The 16,687-nt window shown below is 40.7% G+C and overlaps 1 protein-coding gene across 1 annotated transcript in view; it reads left to right on the top strand.

The window, feature by feature from the left end:
- The window catches only part of IL17RC (interleukin 17 receptor C), a 263,169-nt gene that overhangs the window by 236,507 nt on the left and 9,975 nt on the right, over positions 1–16,687 (top strand). The window contains exon 16 of the mRNA XM_053689379.1: positions 2,762–2,797. Coding sequence (XP_053545354.1) covers positions 2,762–2,797 — 36 coding nt within the window. The remainder of the gene's footprint in view (positions 1–2,761; positions 2,798–16,687) is intronic.

Below are 16,687 nucleotides of genomic sequence, written 5' to 3'. Positions count from 1 at the left end.
TTATTGATACCTTAAGACAGGCACGAAAGCCTGTCACCAGGAAAATTTACCATAAGGTATGGCGTAGATATCTTTATTGGTGTGAATCCAAGGGTTACTCATGGAGTAAGGTCAGGATTGCTAGGATATTATCTTTTCTCCAAGAAGGTTTGGAAAAAGGATTGTCAGCTAGTTAAGCGTCTGGCAGATGTTCCAGACGTTCATGCATTTTGTCAGGCTTTAGTTAGAATCAAGCCTGTGTTTAAACCTGTTGCTCCACCATGGAGCTTAAACTTGGTTCTTAAGGTTCTTCAAGGAGTTCCGTTTGAACCTCTTCATTCCATAGATATCAAGCTTTTATCTTGGAAAGTTCTTTTTTTGGTAGCTATTTCCTCTGCTCGTAGAGTCTCTGAGCTATCTGCCTTACAATGTGATTCTCCTTATCTGATTTTTCATACGGATAAGATAGTCCTGCGTACCAAACCTGGGTTCTTACCTAAGGTGGTATCTAACAAGAATATCAATCAAGAGATTGTTGTTCCATCCTTGTGTTACACAATCTGGACGTGGTCCGTGCTTTAAAGTTTTACTTACAAGCTACTAAAGATTTTCGTCAAACATCTGCTTTTTTTGTTGTCTACTCTGGACAGAGGAGAGGTCAAAAGGCTTCGGCAACCTCTTTTTCTTTTTGACTAAGAAGCTTAATCCGCTTAGCCTATGAGACTGCTGGACAGCAGCCTCCTGAAAGGATTACAGCTCATTCCACTAGAGCTGTGGCTTCCACTTGGGCCTTTAAAAATGAGGCTTCTTTTGATCAGATTTGCAAAGCGACGACTTGGTCTTCACTTCATATTTTTTCAAAATTTTACAAATTTGATACTTTTGCTTCTTCGGAGGCTATATTTGGGAGACAGGTTTTACGGGCAGTGGTTCCTTCCATTTAAGTTCCTGCCTTGTCCCTCCCTTCATCCGTGTACTTTAGCTTTGGTATTGGTATCCCACAAGTAATGGATGATCCGTGGACTGGATACACCTTACAAGAGAAAACACAATTTATGCTTACCTGATAAATTTATTTCTCTTGTGGTGTATCCAGTCCACGGCCCACCCTGTCATTTTAAGGCAGGTCATTTTTAAATTTAAACTACAGTAACCCTATTATTCCTCCTTTCTCGGCTTGTTTTCGGTCGAATGACTGGCTATGACAGTTAGGGGAGGAGCTATATTACAGCTCTGCTGTGGGTGTCCTCTTGCAACTTCCTGTTGGGAATGAGAATATCCCACAAGTAATGGATGATCCGTGGACTGGATACACCACAAGAGAAATACATTTATCAGGTAAGCATAAATTGTGTTTTTTCTTCGTTCTCTTGCTATCTTTACTTAAATAGCAGGAATTTAAATCTTTGGAGCCAGCCCTGGATAGAGCTTGCTTATTGGTGGCTACATTTAGCAAACCAATAAGCAAGCATAACCCAGGTTCTGAACCAAAAATGGCCCGGCTCTTAAAGGGACAGTCTACACCAGAAATGTTGTTGTTTAAAAAGATAGATAATCCCTTTATAACACATTCCCTAGTTTTGCATAACCAACAGTTATATAAATACACTGTTTACCTTTGTGATTACTTTGTATCTAAACCTCTGCAAACTGCCCTTTTATTTCAGTTCTTTTGACAGACTTGTCCCTTTAAGTTTTACATTCCTGCTTTTTAAATAATGATAGCAACAGAACGCATGCTCTATCTGAATCATGAAAGAAATGTTTTGGGTTTAGTGTGCTTTTAAAAGGATATTAAATCCTATTGTTTGTGAAACGCTGAGATTTACCAGTGCAAAAAATAAAAGGGGACTTTCAGTCATGAAATATAAAATACTTCATACTGAAAGTTCCTTTGTCTACAGCCGTGCCCTCAGGTCGCCCATGGCAGAAGGCTATTTTATCACTGAGATGATTTTAGCCAATAGCGTGCTAGCCTTCCGGCATAATGCCAGCTGGGCCGCACAGCTATTGGCTAAGAGGTGTAAACATCAACTCACTGAAAAATAGCATTCTACTGCGGGCGGCCTGAGGAGCTCAGCACGGCATACACTACAGACAAGTAAAGGAACGTTCAGCATATAATATTTTATACTTCATGACTGAAAGTCCCCTTTATTTGTTGCACTGGTAAATCCTAGCGTTTCAGAAACGCTAGAATTTACTATCACTTTGAAGGGATTTTTGGATATTCAAAGTATTTGCCACTCGTTATCTATCAATATAGTTAGTTTTAAAATATGTATTCTTCATATTTTTCTTTCTCATCATCCTGAGGACACACCCCTTGAAAAGCCTCTCAGTTTTTTCTCTCCATTGCTGTGGGTATTTAGACACCGGTATAAATGAGGTCCTACACTGACCAAGCATATATATAATTTAGAGATGCCCAACAGTGTTCCTCACTGCTTTTAAAGGAACATTCTATTTAATGGGCTGATTCGACAGAGCATGGCATTTTTGTAGTAATGACTTAACCTTATTATGCGTTTAACCCATGTAGATGAGTTTATAGTAGCCACAAGCATTGCAGCTCCCAAGCAGCCAATCAGAATTAGCCATTGTATAACCCCACCAATCACCAAGCTGCAAGACTTGTGGCTCCCAAACAGAGGTTAAACACATTGTAAGATCAAGTTACTAATGCAAAAACAACATAGTTTTGCATTAGAGAATTCCTTTAACATTTCTTTATTACTTAATAAGCAACATATACTAAATTTTTATATGTGTTTCTTTTCAGAGTGTGTAAAATTAATGGCTGGCGATAACTCCCTTGGTAAGTATTAAATACATAAAAAATATAAACATTTTTTATTCAGATTATTTTATAGATTAAAAAGATATCAAACACAATATTTTTCTTTCATGATTGAGAAAGAGCATACAATTTTAAACCACGTTTCAATTTGTTTCTATTATCAAAGTCATAACAGTTTAATTTTTCCTTTTATGAATTCCAAGAGAATGAATAAACATACTCAAAATATGTGACCACTAAAAGCAAAATGATGCTATTCCAAATAACACAAATTTGTCTAGCCCGGGGACAGTGACCTTTTAAGAGTACTGTGTGCTATAGCAATATCATCACCTGGCGCTCCATAGTTATTTTATAAATCAAGTTTCATAATTAATAAATAATGAATATTTAGGAAATATGAAAATGTAGATTTTCATGTAATTAAAACTGCAAGCAAATATGTTGAAGGATATTGATTTTTAAAGATAATTAGTATGATGTACAGCACTTTCCCCCATCAGATCAGACTACTTGGTCAGGCAATAATATGACAAGTGGGGTTAATAGCATAACAATGGTCTTGCCACACCTTGTAGTCACAACCAGTGCAACAGTAATGTAACAGCACTCATAAATAAACAATTTAAAGAGACAGTAAAGTCCAAATAAACTTAAATTGATTGGATCGAGCATGACGTTAAACAAATTTCTAATTTAATTCTATTATCAAATTTGCTTAAATCTCTTGGTATCCTTTGTTAAAGAGTAATCCTAGATGAGCTCAGGAGTACATGAGTGCATTTAGCCATTTGGAAGCAGTGTTTGTCACTATGTATAATACTGCTATAAATAATGTTGAAAACACTGCTGCCATAGACTGGTATAGACACGTGAGCTCCTATCAGCCTACCTAAGTTTAGTTTTTAACAAGATTTTTCAAGAGAATAAAGAAAATTAGATAAAAGAAGAAAATTGAAAAGTCTAGTCAAAATTAAAATTGCATGCCCTACCTGAATCATGAAAGTTTAAACAACTTTCCAATTTACTTATATCATCAAATTTGCTTGCTCTCTTTGTATTCGTTGTGGAAAGCTAAACCCAGGTAGGCTCATATGCTAATTTCTAAGCTGTTGAAGGCCGCCTCTTTGCTCAGTGCTTTTTTGACAGACACCGATAGTTCCTGTGTGCCATATAGATATCATTGTAGTAAAAAGCAAGTCTGTCAAAAGAACTGAAATAAGGGGAGTCTGCAGAGCCTTAGATACAAAGTAATCACAGAAGTAATACGTGTATTAATATAACAGTGCTGGTTATACAAAACTGAAGAATGTGTAATAAAGGGATTATTTATCTTTTTAAACAATAACAATTCTAAAGTAGACTGCCCCTTTAAAATTGTATGCTCTATGTGAATCATGAAAGTTTACTGCCACTATAATTGTCCTTTTTTTTTTTTTACAAGTCCCTCTGAATGCCAGGCAAATGTAACATAGTTTGTTGAACCATTTTTCTCAATCCTGTGCTATTGTTGGTAGGTCTTATCTGCCTTAGGATCAGACATGCATGGCAGGCTCAGAGAGCATTATGCAGGGGGGGGGGACTATTCAATTGTATTGTGGTCTATAGGAAAACCACTAGGCTTCAAGATAACAAACTAGGTAGGGACGATAAATTGTTTGGCACAACTACAATACCAAGGTCACTATTGGACATGCGTTTAGTTTTACTTCTGTACCAGCAGTTCTCTTTATTAAATCCCTGGCGCCAGTTGGCCAAGCTTAAAGGGACACTGTAACCAAAATTTTTCTATCGTGATTCAGATTGAGCCTGAAATTTTAAGCTGCTTTCTAATTTACTCCTATTATAAAATTTTCTTCATTCTCTTGGTATCTTTATTTGAAATGCAACAATGTAAGTTTATATGCCGGCCCATTTTTGGTGAACAACCTGGGTTGTCCTTGCTGATTGGTGGATAAATTCATCCACCAATAAAAAAAGTGCTGTCCAGAGTACTGAACCCAAAAAAAGCTTAGATGCCTTCTTTTTCAAATAAAGATAGCAAGAGACCGAAGAAAAATTGATAATAGGAGTAAATTAGAAAGTTGCTTAAAATTGCATGCTCTTTCTGAATTACAAAAGAAAAATTTTGGGTTCAGTGTCCCTTTAACATTTTTATACAGGGCACCCCCATATTAGGAGCAGAACACATTCACAAATCCGTGATGTGCCAGGTTCTTTGACAGCTGTATTGCACACTTCAGGTTAGTATACACGATACAGAGTGGGAGCTTTACATTTTTTGCAGGAGCTACAGTTCTCTCTATTTGTAAATTTTAAACTGTGCATAAAAGCTGCAAAAATTTAACAACCCCCCCCCCCCACTCAGTAATACGTGTGTTATCCCCAAGTGCAGGATACAGTCATGTGACAGCTGTGAATGTTCACTACAGGTACAAGATTATACAGGCTCCAAGATAAAGGTGCCCATTTATGAAAAATGTACAGCTTCACCAACCAGTATCTATAAAGGGTTAAAATAAAAGAAAAGCTCAGAAGTGAGCTGCGGTCATAGGCGTAAAACCAATAGCACAGTGAGTAGTAAACATTCTGTTACTGTTGCTGTTTTAAAGGGATATGATATCCACATTTTTTTCTTTCATGATTCAGATAGATTTATCAATTTTTAAACAACTTTCCAATGTCCTTCTATTATAATCTATTATCTAATTAGTAGAATCAGTTGTGCATTTCCTGATAATGCTGATTGGTCAAGTCCTTCTGCTAATGTTCATTGGCTGATAAGCAAAACAAACAATATTGTAACCAATACTGAATCAGAGGTGCACACACATAAAATATATGAATAAAATAGAATGAACGATCATGTGATATGAATAATTAGTAATGAAAGTCAATAGGTAAATATATGACCAGATGATCCCAATGCCAATTAAACTGTAGGCTGCTTTCTTGAATGGTGGAAAGTAAGTTCAGTGTCCTAGAAGACAAAAGGTGAAGAGGCGCCTTATGTTGCAGTATCTATTATAACAAAATATTGCGTCTAAATGGTCGCACAGGGTATTCACAAGTGTTGATGCACACACAGTGCAATTACAGGCAAGCTGAGGCTTCGGAGCCACTCGGCTGACTCAGATTCTCCGCCAAGGTAGCAGGAACGCTGGGAGATTCGTCACAAGTGACGTCACAGGTGTGAAGCATGCTGTCATACAGGGTAAGATACCTGCAATAGGGCTACACGACAGGGTAGCCGGATACTCCCAAATAACGATTAAGGGAGAGCAAGGATCAGTAAAATATTTATTCATATTTTAAAAACAAAATATTTTGTTTTTAATATTTTAATAAATGTATTATTTTATTATTTTAATATTATTAAAATATTTAGTTTATAATATTTTAATAATAGTTTACTGATCCTTGCTCTCCCTTAATCGTTATTTGGGAGTATCCGGTTACCCTGTCATGTAGACTATTGCAGGTATCTTACCCTGTATGGACAGCGTCCTTCACACCAGATCGGAAGCCTGTGACGTCACTTGTGACAAATCTCCCAATGTTTCCTGCCTACCTTGGCGGAGAATCTGAGTCAGCCGAGTGGCTCTGAATCCTTGGCTTGCCTGTAATTGCACTGTGTGTGCATCAACTCTTGTGAGTACCCTGTGTGACTATTTAGACTTTTGGTATAATACATACTGCACCATAAGGCGCGCTCTTCACCTTTTGTACTTCTAGGACACTGAGCTTCATTGGTTGATAGATATTTTCTTCTAATATCTGGTTTTAAAGTATGATTTTTTATTCAATGACAGAAAGGACAGAGTCTTTCCTAAGATATGGTGAAGTCCACGGCTTGAGTAGTTACTGTTGGGAATATCACTCCTGGCCAACAGTAGGAGGCAAAGAGCACCACAGGTTAAACTGCTTACCCACAACCCCCAGTCATTCTCTTTGCCTTCGGTGTATGAAGGTTAGATTTAAGTGTCTAAAGAAAAATTTTGATTTCTCGTTGTAAGGTGTATCCAGTCACGGATTCATCCTTTACTTGTGGGATAGATTCTCCTTCCTAACAGGAAGTGGCAAAGAGAGCACACAGCAGAGCTGTCCATATAGCTCCCCCCTCTAGCTCCACCCCCCCAGTCATTCTCTTTGCCGGCTCTAAGCAATAGGGTCAGGGATAGGCACGAGCCAAGGCTGTTGGCGGACATTTTCTAAAGTAAAGACCTTAGTGAAGACACCAAGCGTACATTTCAACTTAAAACCTTATTTATAGTGCTGAATGTTATTATACTGATGCAGATACCACTGATCCTATAACCGCCCTTGTCTGGCTATACACATGTGCCAGTGTCATTTCTGTGTCTTTGTATAGAGCTGGGAGTTATTATACAGATGCAGATACACATCCAGTATTTCACTCAGGCTTTGTTTATGCCATACCTTATCACACAATATCGCTAGCTAGTCTCTTGACAAGCCCCTACACTTTATTCACACTAAATATTCTCCCTTTCCTATAATTTAATCAGAAAAGAAAGATTATACTAAGATTGTAAATCACAACCTTAGTATATCTTTTCTTTCTAATTAAATACTACTTATAATAAACCTCAGCTGCTGGGCTAAAGGGCTGTACCTTTGCATATAAAGCTCCAGGGACAGCAGTGGCAGCTTGCTTCTTGAATCTTCCCTCTCTCTCAGTCCTCACTCAGAGTCATTTTCCCGGTACTAAGCGGCATCATGTGGGAGTGGTCACAACCCTGCGAAACGTGGGCAACCGCGTGTGTTAAGGAGGAGTCAGGACCAGCATTCATCTGTCTTACTCCTCCCTCCCCGCAGCAAAATGGACAGCGGACACCTGCAAGTGCCAGTTATGGACACCATGTCCATGTACTGACACCTTGCCTATCCCTGAATAGGGTCCCTCTCGGAAGGGTAAAGTGAATGTGGGTGGTTAGATTTGTAGTTTTTGTTCTACAAGCAAAAGTTTGTTATTTTAAAATGGTACCCGGTGTGTACTATTTACTCTCCAGCAGAGAAAGAGATGAAGATTTCTGCAGAGAGGAAGATGATTTTAGCATGTTGTAACTAAAATCCACTGCTGTTCCCACACAGGACTGAGGAGTACAAGAAAACTTCAGTTGGGGGGTAACGGTTTGCAGGTTAGCTGCAATAAGGTATGTTCAGTCATTTATTTCTAGACAAGACTGTGATAATGCTAGAAAAGGACTGATAAGATCCCCATGAGGAAGGGGTAAGCTTTATTCAGAGGACTAAGTATGGAATTGTTGACACTTTTTTATGGCAAACAGTTTTTACTAATAAATATAGTTTTTGAGACACTTTGAAGGTCCCTTTGGGTTCTTTCAGGGGTTGTTACTTCAAGGGGTTGTACCCACATGGCTAATATTATAACTCTTAGGAGTGTTTCCTTAGACCTCACAGCACCGGAGTAAGGTGGGAGGGGCCTAATTTTGCGCCTCAGATGCGCAGTTAGATTGACTTAGATCTTCAGGCTGTTTTCACATGGAGGCTCCTGCTACAGTTTGAGGACCCATAAGAAGCTTTTTCCCCATAAAATCTGACTCCTAAGGGAAGGTAGGGCCACAGCAGAGCTGTGGCAAGGTGCTAAAGTTATTTTAACTGGTCTGTTAGCTTACTATTGATCCGTTTTGGGCATTAAGGGGTTAATCGTTTTTCTTGCTAGTTGTGCAATCTTACCATGCTTTATGCTTTTGAGTACATACTGTGAAAATTTCAAAAAGTTTGGTGCATTTTTCACTGTTTTGGAAAATTGTGTGCCTTTTTATCTCTTAAAGGCACAGTAACGTTTTTTTGCAAAGTGTGTTTTTGCTTGATTAAAGTGATTTCTAAGCCTGTTTGTCTTACTACTAGTCTGTTAAACATGTCTGACACCAAGGAAAATCCTTATTCAATGTGTTTAGAAGCCATGGTGGAACCCCCTCTCAAAATGTGTCCCACTTGTACTGATATGTCTATACACCTTTAAAGACCATATTGTTGCACTTAAAAATGTGGCCCAAGATGATTCTCAGACAGAAGGTAATGAGGTTAGGCCCGTTGACCTCTCCCCAAGTGTCACAACCAGTTACGCCCGCTCAAGCGACACCTAGCACCTCTAGCGCGTCTAACTCTTTTACCTTACAAGACTGGCGGCAGTTATGGATAATACCCTCTCAGTATTTTATCAAAGCTGCCCGTGTTTACCTGCAAAGCGTGATAGCTCGGTTTTAAGAACAGATTATGAGCATTCTGACGCTTTAGTAGCCGTATCGATATACACTCGCAACGCTCTGAAATGGGGGCGAGGGATGTGCTGTCTGAGGGAGAAATTTCCGATTCGGGAAAGGTTGCTCCTCAGACAGACTCAGATACGTTGGGTTTTAAATTTAAACTAGAACACCTCCGCTATTGCTCAGGGAAGGTATTAGTTACTCTGGATGACTGTGACCCCTTGGTGGTTCCCAGAGAAATTGTGTAAATGGACAAGTACCTAGAAGTTCCTGTTTACACTGATGTGTTCCCGGTCCCTAGAGGATTGCGGATATAGTAACTAGGGAGTGGGATAGACCAGGTATTCCGTTTGTTCCCCCTCCTGTTTTTAAGAAAATGTTCCCCATATCTGACACCACGCGGGACTCGTGGCAGACGGTCCCTAAGGTGGAGGGGGCTGTTTCTTCACTTGCTAAACGCACAACCATACCAATTGAGGACAGGTTGTGCTTTTAAAGACCCTATGGATAAAAAATTAGAGTGTTTACTTAAGAAAATTTTTGTTCATCAAGGTTTTCTTCTCCAACCTATAGCGTGCATTGTTCCTGTAACTACTGCAGCTGCTTTCTGGTTCGAGACGCTGGAAGATGCGCTCCCAGACGGAAGACCTCATATGAGGAGATTATGGACAGAATTAAGGCTCTTAAACTGGCTAATTCCCTTTATCACAGATGCCGCTTTCCAACTAGCTAAGTTAGCGGCAAAAGAATTCAGGTTCGCCATTCTGGCGCGCAGGGCGCTATGGCTAAAGTCCTGGTCGGCCGATGTGTCGTCAAAATCCAAACTACTGAACATCCCTTTCAAAGTAAAGACCCTTTTCGGGCCTGAATTGAAAGAGATTATCTCAGAAATAACTGGGGGAAAAGCCATGCTCTCCCTCAGGACAAGTCCTTTAAGACAAAGAACAAACAAAATAATTTTCGTTCCTTTCGAAATTTCAGGAGCGGTCTCGCTTCATCCTCCCTGCTGCAAAGCAAGAGGGTAACACTTCACAACCCAGGGCAGCCTGGAAACCTTACCAGGGCTGGAACAAGGGTAAACAGCCAAGAAGCCTGCAGCTGCCTCCAAGACAGCATGAAGGGGGTAGCCCCCGATCCGGGACCGGATCTAGTGGGGGGCAGACTCTCTCTCTTCGCTCAGGCCTGGGCAAGAGACGTTACAAGATCATTGGGCCTTAGAGATTGTATAATAATGAAAAAGAGAGCCGAGCCGATCCAATGATGAAGTATAAAACATAGCATTTATTTCAAGCAACAAGGGTAGTTAAAAGTTCATCACACCATATTAAAAAATACACACAACAGGATGTTCAGAAAACAGCTGTGTTAAGCAAAATAATTTTCGTTCCTTCGAAATTTCAGGAGCGGTCCTCGCTTCATCCTCCCCTGCTGCAAAGCAAGAGGGTAACACTTCACAACCCTGGGCAGCCTGGAAACCTTACCAGGGCTGGAACAAGGGGTAAAACAGGCCAAGAAGCCTGCAGCTGCCTCCAAGACAGCATGAAGGGGTAGCCCCCGATCCGGGACCTGGATCTAGTGGGGGGCATAACTCTCTCTCTTCGCTCAGGCCCTGGGCAAGAGACGTACATGATCATTGGGCCTTAGAGATTGTATCCCAGGGATATCTTCTAGAATTCAAGGACTCTTCTCCCGATAAACATTCTGGAACTGAGGGCGGATATTCAATGCTCTTCAGGCATGGCCTCAGCTAGCTGCGGCCCAAATTCATCAGATTTCAGTCGGACAACATCACGACTGTAGCTTATATCAACCATCAAGGGTGAACAAGGAGTCTCCTAGCAATGATGGAAGTAACCAAAATAATCAGGTGGGCGGAGGATCACTCTTGCCACCTCTCAGCATTCACATCCCAGGAGTAGACAACTGGGAAGCGGATTTTCTAAGTCGTCAGACTTTTCATCCGGGGGAGTGGGGAACTCCACCCGAAAGGTATTTGCCCAGCTGACTCAGCTATGGGGCACTCCAGAATTGGATCTGATGGCGTCCCGTCAGAATGCCAAACTTCCTCTTTATGGGTCCAGGTCCCGGGATCCCCAGGCAGTGTTGATAGATGCTCTAGCAGTGCACTTGGTCCCTTCAATCTGGCCTATGTGTTTCCACCGTTTCCTCTCCTTCCTCGTCTGGTTGCCAGAATCAAGCAGGAGAGGGCGTCGGTGATTCTAATAGCACCTGCGTGGCCATGCAGGACTTGGTATGCAGACCTAGTGGACATGTCATCCGTTCCACCATGGACTCTGCCAATGAGGCAGGACCTTCTACTTCAAGGTCCTTTCAAACATCCAAATCTAATTTCTCTGCGTCTGACTGCTTGGAGATTGAACGCCTAATTCTATCTATGCGTGGTTCTCTGAGTCGGTTATCGATACCCTGATTCAGGCTAGAAAGCCTGTCACCAGGAAAATCTACCATAAGATTTGGCGAAAATATCTTTGTTGGTGCGAATCCAAGGGTTACTCATGGAGTAAGATTAGGATTCCCAGGATATTGTCCTTTCTCCAAGAAGGATTGGAGAAAGGATTATCAGCTAGTTCCTTAAAAGGACAGATATCTGCTTTGTCTATTCTTTTACACAAACGTCTGGCAGAGGTACCAGACGTTCAAGCATTTAGTCAGGCTTTAGTCAGAATCAAGCCTGTTTATAGACCTGTGGCTCCGCCATGGAGTCTGAATTAGTTCTTTCAGTTCTGCAAGGGGTTCCGTTTGAACCTTTACATTCCATAGATATTAAACTTTTATCTTGGAAAGTTTTGTTTTTGGTAGCTATCTCTTCTGCTCGAAGAGTTCAGAGTTATCTGCTTACAGTGTGACTCACCTTACTTGGTGTTCCACGCAGATAAGGTAGTTTTGCGTACCAAACCTGGTTTTCTTCCTAAGGTTGTGTCTAATAATATTAACCAGGAAATTGTTGTTCCTTCTCTGTGTCCTAATCCTTCTTCGAAGAAGGAACGTCTGTTACACAATCTTGATGTGGTTCATTCTTTAAAGTTCTATTTACAAGCAACTAAGGATTTCAGACAAACAACTTCATTGTTTGTCATCTATTCTGGTAAGAGGAGAGGTCAGAAGGCTACGGCTACCTCTCTTTCCTTTTGGCTGAAAAGCATCATCCGTCTGGCCTATGAGACTGCTGGCCAGCAGCCTCCTAAAACAATTACTGCTCATTCTACCAGAGCAGTGGCTTCCACATGGGCTTTTAAAAATGAGGCTTCTGTTGAACAGATTTGTAAGGCAGCGACTTGGTCTTCGCTGCATACTTTTCCAATTTTCCAAATTCGATACTTTTGCTTCTTCGGAGGCTATTTTTGGGAGAAAGGTTTTACAAGCAGTGGTGCCTTCCATTTAAGGTACCTGTCTTGTTCCCTCCCTTCATCCGTGTCCTAAAGCTTTGGTATTAGTATCCCACAAGTAAAGGATGAATCCGTGGACTGGATACACCTTACAAGAGAAAACAGAATTTATGCTTACCTGATAAATTACTTTCTCTTGTGGTATATCCAGTCCACGGCCCGCCCTGGCTATTAGTCAGGTAGATTTTTAGTCTAAACTACAGTCACCACTGCACCCTATGGTTTCTCCTTTTTCTTCCTAACCTTCGGTCGAATGACTGGGGGGTGGAGCTAGAGGGGGAGCTATATGGACAGCTCTGCTGTGTGCTCTCTTTGCCACTTCCTGTTAGGAAGGAGAATATCCCACAAGTAAAGGATGAATCCGTGACTGGATACACCACAAGAGAAAGTAATTTATCAGGTAAGCATAAATTCTGTTTTTATCTACAAGCAAATTTTGGGGTATAGCCGTATTCCACGTCATTCCTTGCAGTCGTGTAGTGGTGGCTTTAAAGCAGTTAGGAAATTGTAAAGAGGTACTTACTGCGTTTTCCTAACAATTGCTGCCCTAGTTTAGAAAGCCAGAGTTGGCTACTCTGTTCTTTCTTTTTCAAAGGTCTCTGTGAAGAACTGTGTCCTCTCATACCTTGTAACTGTCTATATGCCGGACAGCGGAGTAGGTAAGTGCTTTTTCTTCCAGTTAGGGAGACCATGCACTTTTTAAATTAAAAGTCACTGCTTTTTTATTGGGGCATAGATAATCCTGTTGTATGGGTTACACTGGGGCATGAAGCAGACACTGTAGCATGTGTGAGACTAACATTTAAACTCTTTTAAAAAGAAAGGGTAAAATGTTTTTATTAGGCTTTATTTTCTGACACATATTTAAACTGAAAGTAAGGCTGAATTTTCTATTTCAGCAGCTTATTCATTTCCCCTTTGCTTTAAAATAAAACAATGCAACATTTTAAACGGTCAGGTTTGAAAAAACGATTATTTCTGGTACTCAGTGTAACAGGAAGTAGTGCCTCTCTGTGTCGCAGCAGTAATTTGAGCTCGGCAGTTGCGGTCATATGACCGGGCTTTACTTCATAACGTTTCTGAGGAAAAAGTTGTTTCTTTCCTAAGATATGGTGAGTCCATGGCATTATCAATTACTAGTGGGAATATCACTCCTGGCCAGCAGGAGGAGGCAAAGAGCACTACAGCAAAGCTGCTATATATATGTCACTTCCCTTACCCATAATCCCCAGTCATTCTCTTTGCCTGCGGTGCAAGGAGGAGGTGAAGTTTTGGTGTCTGATCTACAATCAAGATTTTTTAAATTTAAAAGCAGAGTATGTTTGCTCTGATCTTTCTAAAGGGTCTAGCCTTAGCCCATGTCAGTCTCTTCAGTAGGGCAGTGGTGGCTTTTAAGCAGTTGGGAACTTGTGGGGTACAATCCTCACTGCGTTTTCCCAAAACATTTTACTGCCCTATTTAGATAGCCTGAGTAAGTTTACTCAGACTTTCTGTATTTCCACAGGTCCATGTGAGGGATGGCATCCCCTCAAACCAGGTGAGCTGTCCTAACTGCCAGATAAATATTAAGGTAAGTGCCAGTTTTATTTTTCTATGTAAGCAGGGAAAAATTTGGCACTTATTCAGCTGAAACACTGCAGGGGGACGTTTTTTATTATTCTGTCAGGGTGCAGGTTTTTATGGCAGTTTTTGCAGGCACTGTTAGTGTGAGGAGGTTATTTATTTTATTGATGGCTCAGTGAGAATCCGTTTTTAGTAATGGATTATGTACTTTTATTGGGGGTTTTTGTCAGAGTTTTTTTGGGCACTTTTTTCACTTCCTGTAGAGTGAGGTGCGCATATTTCAGATGGTTCTGATGTTTAGAAGGCTTCTTGCTGTTTTTTGCTTCTCTGGAATCCGGATTGTAAACGGGATTGTTTTTTTTTCTCTGTTTGCTGCGGGTTGCAGGACAGGTAGGGCACCTCAGTAATTCTGCTGAGGTGTAGAGTGTTGCCTGGGGTATGTTTTCTTGATTTGGTAAATTTAAAGGGAACATTTTATTTAAGAAAATGTTTTTGTTCTTTATTATATCCTTTGTTAAAAGGTAAAAAAAAAAAGTTAGCTTTTTTACTTGCTTCTTTTTTTTTTTGTATTATGGATCAAGAGGCTGTGCAGGATGTTACCTGTAGCTTATGTTTTGATGCCCAGGTGGAACCCCCAGTACCTTTTTGTTCTCTATGTATTTAAAGAACTTTAGCTTATAGAAATAGACTTTTTGACCCCAAGCCATCATTAGCTAAGGCGGATGCTGTTCAGGAGCCTCCTGTTCCAGATCTGCCGCAGCTGTCTCCTCTAGGGTCCCAATCCTACTCATCTGCACATGCAGTGCCCTGCGTTTCCTCTCATGCTCCGTCTGGGGTTACTTTGCAAGATATTGCTGCCCAGGTATCTTCTGCGGTATCTGAGGCGCTGTCTGCTTTTCCCATGCTGCAGGGAAAACGCAAAAGGAAATTTAAAGAAACAGTAAGTAAGGTTTCTGATCCTGAAGTGGCTAATCAAAGTATTTCCTCTCAGAAGTCTGAGAATGAAGATTCTTCGGGTGCATCTTAGGCTGAAATCTCTGATTCAGGCAGTATAATTCCTTCTACTGATGCTGTAGTTGTGTCCTTCAGATTTAAGCTGGAACACCTCCGCTTGTTACTAAAAGGGGCAGTAAACCTAAAAAATAATGTAATATAATTCTGCACATAGTGCAGAATGATATTACCTTATCTTAGCACTAACTTTATACTTTAAAGTATTGCAGGCATATTTTATTAAAAAAAAAAAAAAAATTTCAGACCGCCACTCAGTGCTCTACAGAGCGGGTCTGGCTTTTTGTCTAAGCGCATCTGGGCAGCTGTCTAGTCACAGCCCGGCCCGATCGCGCCATTACACTCAATGTAGCTCGCTTAGACAAAAAAGCCAGACCCGCTCAGTGCTCTGCGGTCTGAAATTTTTTTTTTTTTAATAAAATATGCCTGCAATACTTTAAATTATAAAGTTAGCACTAAGATCATGTAATATAATTCTGCACTATGTACAGAATTAGATTACATTATTTTTTAGGTTTACTGCCCCTTCAAGGAGGTTTTGGCTACCTTGGATGACTCCAATACTACTATGACAGGATTAAGGCTCTTAAGTTAGCCAATTCCTTTATTACAGATGCTTCCTTACAGGTCATTAAACTGGGAGCAAAAATGTCTGGTTTTGCGGTTCTAGTACACAGAGCCCTTTGGTTAAAATCCTGGTCTGCAGATGTTTCTTCTAAGTTATTAGCTATTCCCTTCAAGGGTAAGACCTTGTTTAGGCCTGTTTTGGCTGAAACTATTTCAGATAGCACAGGAGGAAAGGGATCTTTTCTTCCTCAGGATAAGAAGAATAAGCAGAAAGGGTGTCAGGGTAATTTTTGTTCCTTTCGTAACTTTAGTGGTAAACCCTCCACATCCTCTTCCAAGCAGGAACTATCCAAGTCTTCCTGGAAGTCTAGTCAGTCTTGGAACAAGGGAAAACAGTCTAAGAAACCCGTGGCTGACTCCAAGTCAGCATGAAGAGTCAGCCCCTGATCCAGGAATGGATCTAATAGGGGGCAGGCTTCTTCAATTTGCTCAGGCTTGGATTACGAGATGTCCCAGACCTGTGGGCCATGGAAATTGTATCTCAGGGGTACAAGATAGAATTCAAGACTTTTCCTCCCAGAGGCAGGTTTCTTCTCTCAAGATTATCTGTAGACCAGATAGAGAGAGGCGTTCTTAAATTGTATCAAGGATCTTTTTGCCCTGGGCGTTATAGTTCTAGTTCCTCTGCAGGAACAGGGTCTGTAATTTTATTCAAATCTGTTTGTGGTTCCCAAGAAAGAGGGGACTTTCAGATCTATTTCAGACCTAAAGTGTTTAAACAAGTTCCTCAGAGTACTGTCCTTCAAGATGGAGACTATACGTTCCATTCTTCCCTTGGTTCAAGAGGGTCAGTTTATGACAACCATAGACTTAAAGAATGCATACCTTCATGTTCCCATTCACCGGGATCATCACAAGTTTCTAAGGTTTGCTTTCTTAGACAATCATTTTCAGTTTGTGGCTCTTCCATTCGGCCTTGCCACAGCTCCCAGAATTTCCTCAAAGGTCCTGAGAGCCTTTTGGCAGTGATCCGGTCTTGGGGCATTGCAGTAACGCTTTATCTGGATGACATTCTGGTACAGGCGCCGTCTTTTCAACAAGCAAAC

The sequence above is a fragment of the Bombina bombina genome, chromosome 7 (genome assembly GCF_027579735.1).
Source record: "Bombina bombina isolate aBomBom1 chromosome 7, aBomBom1.pri, whole genome shotgun sequence".
Lineage (NCBI taxonomy): Eukaryota > Metazoa > Chordata > Amphibia > Anura > Bombinatoridae > Bombina > Bombina bombina.
The sequence above is the reverse complement of the archived record's forward strand: the minus strand, read 5'-3'. Positions and strand labels throughout refer to the sequence as shown.